This window comes from Osmerus eperlanus, chromosome 28 (genome assembly GCF_963692335.1).
Source record: "Osmerus eperlanus chromosome 28, fOsmEpe2.1, whole genome shotgun sequence".
Taxonomy (NCBI): Eukaryota; Metazoa; Chordata; class Actinopteri; order Osmeriformes; family Osmeridae; genus Osmerus; species Osmerus eperlanus.
In genome coordinates, this window is record NC_085045.1 from 7,204,541 (window position 1) to 7,206,011 (window position 1,471).

The 1,471-nt window shown below is 41.6% G+C and overlaps 1 protein-coding gene across 9 annotated transcripts in view; it reads left to right on the plus strand.

Moving 5' to 3' along the window:
- Positions 1–844: 844 nt before the first annotated feature.
- The window catches only part of fancc (FA complementation group C), an 18,407-nt gene continuing 17,780 nt past the window's right edge, over positions 845–1,471 (plus strand). For 2 of the 9 annotated variants that reach the window (XM_062454193.1, XM_062454190.1), the window contains exon 1: positions 846–934. Coding sequence is in view for 2 of the 9 variants with exons in the window: in XM_062454188.1 (XP_062310172.1) it covers positions 867–919 (53 nt within the window). In the remaining 7 variants the exon portion in view is untranslated. Of the gene's footprint in view, positions 1,014–1,471 lie in introns of all 9 variants that reach the window. The other 7 variants (XM_062454188.1, XM_062454191.1, XM_062454194.1 and 4 more) reach the window with 5 other exon arrangements.

Genomic DNA, 1,471 nt, shown 5'->3' on the forward strand with positions numbered 1-1,471 from the left:
GTGAGTGTGATGGATGGATGCCATGAGAACACTACCTACTGGAATGTACAGTGCCCATTTCAATGTTTGGTAGAGGAGGGATAGTGGTCTGGGCTGTTTCTCAGGGTTTGGACCAGGCTCCTTAGTTCTGGAGGAGGGTATTCTTAATGCTACAAAATACAACCACATTTTTGACAATTTGGTGCTTTCAACTTTGTGGCAACAGTTTGGGAAAGGCCATTTCCTGTTTCAGCATGACTGTGCAGGGGGGGGGGGGGGCATAAATACATGGTTGAACAAGGCTGGCATGCAGGAAGTCAAACACCCTGCATGGAGCCCTCAACCCTACTGAACACCTTTAGAATGATTGAACAGTGATTGCGAGCCAGGCCTTCCAGTCCAACATCAGAACCTGACCTCAGAAATACTCTTTAGGATGAATGGGCACACATTTGCACAGACACACTCCCAAAGCTTGTGGATAGCCTTCCCAGAAGAGTGGCAGTTGGTATAGCTGCAAAAAGAGGGGCAACTCCAATTACCCATGGTTTTAGAATGAGATGTCCAATAAGCTCCTATAGGTGTGATAGTCAGGTGTCCACATGATTTTGGCCACCTTCTACATACTGTACATTGAATTTACATATAAATGTAATGATATAAAATTGTTTATAGTAACCTACTGCCATGTAACTATCTACAGCATCTGGAACTATCCGAAAAATTATATAGAATGTTACTGTAAATCTGAGTAAAAAGATTTATGACTTCATAGGCTGTAGAGAATGTTGCATAGAGAGTGGGGCGGGGCCTTCACTCAGCTAAACCAATTGAATTCATCTATATCCGGCTTCGCACGGGAAGTGGGAAGTTCAAGATTTTCTACAATGCAAGAAAAGAGAGACAGAAGAGAGACAGAAGATAAGAAAATATACTTTGAGTAAGAGGACAGCAGGTACCAGTTATGTCTACTTTCCAGCAACGTCCTGCAGCTAAGTAGCTTAAGTTTATGACTTTACATTGTCACCTGCTAGGTACGTGGTGTGGATATTAGTGGATCTTTACAGCTTCTTAACTTATGTCTGCGCTGGTACCCGGCTCCTGTCCACTCAATTCATATAGCTAGCTTTCCCCAAGTCCCGTAGAACATGTTTGGTACTTTGGCACTTTCATTTGCAATGTCTTGCAGGGAACAGTGATCGTTAACAAACAATAGTAATCGTTTTACGTTTACGTGTGTTTGCCTGTTACAACTGTTTCACAAGTAGACTGCATGACTCGAGATTGCGAGTTGAAACACTGCCATCTTGTGGTAGATTGCTGCTAAGTTCCTAAATGTAGTTCATCTGAAAAGCGATCATTTTTCAAATGTTTATGTCTCTAAAAGTTACAAGCTACTAGTTAAAGACAACCACTTTAAAACTACTGGTAATTAAATATTCCATTGAAACACAGATCACAAGTAAAGTAGTTAGTTTGGCCTGTGTAATAC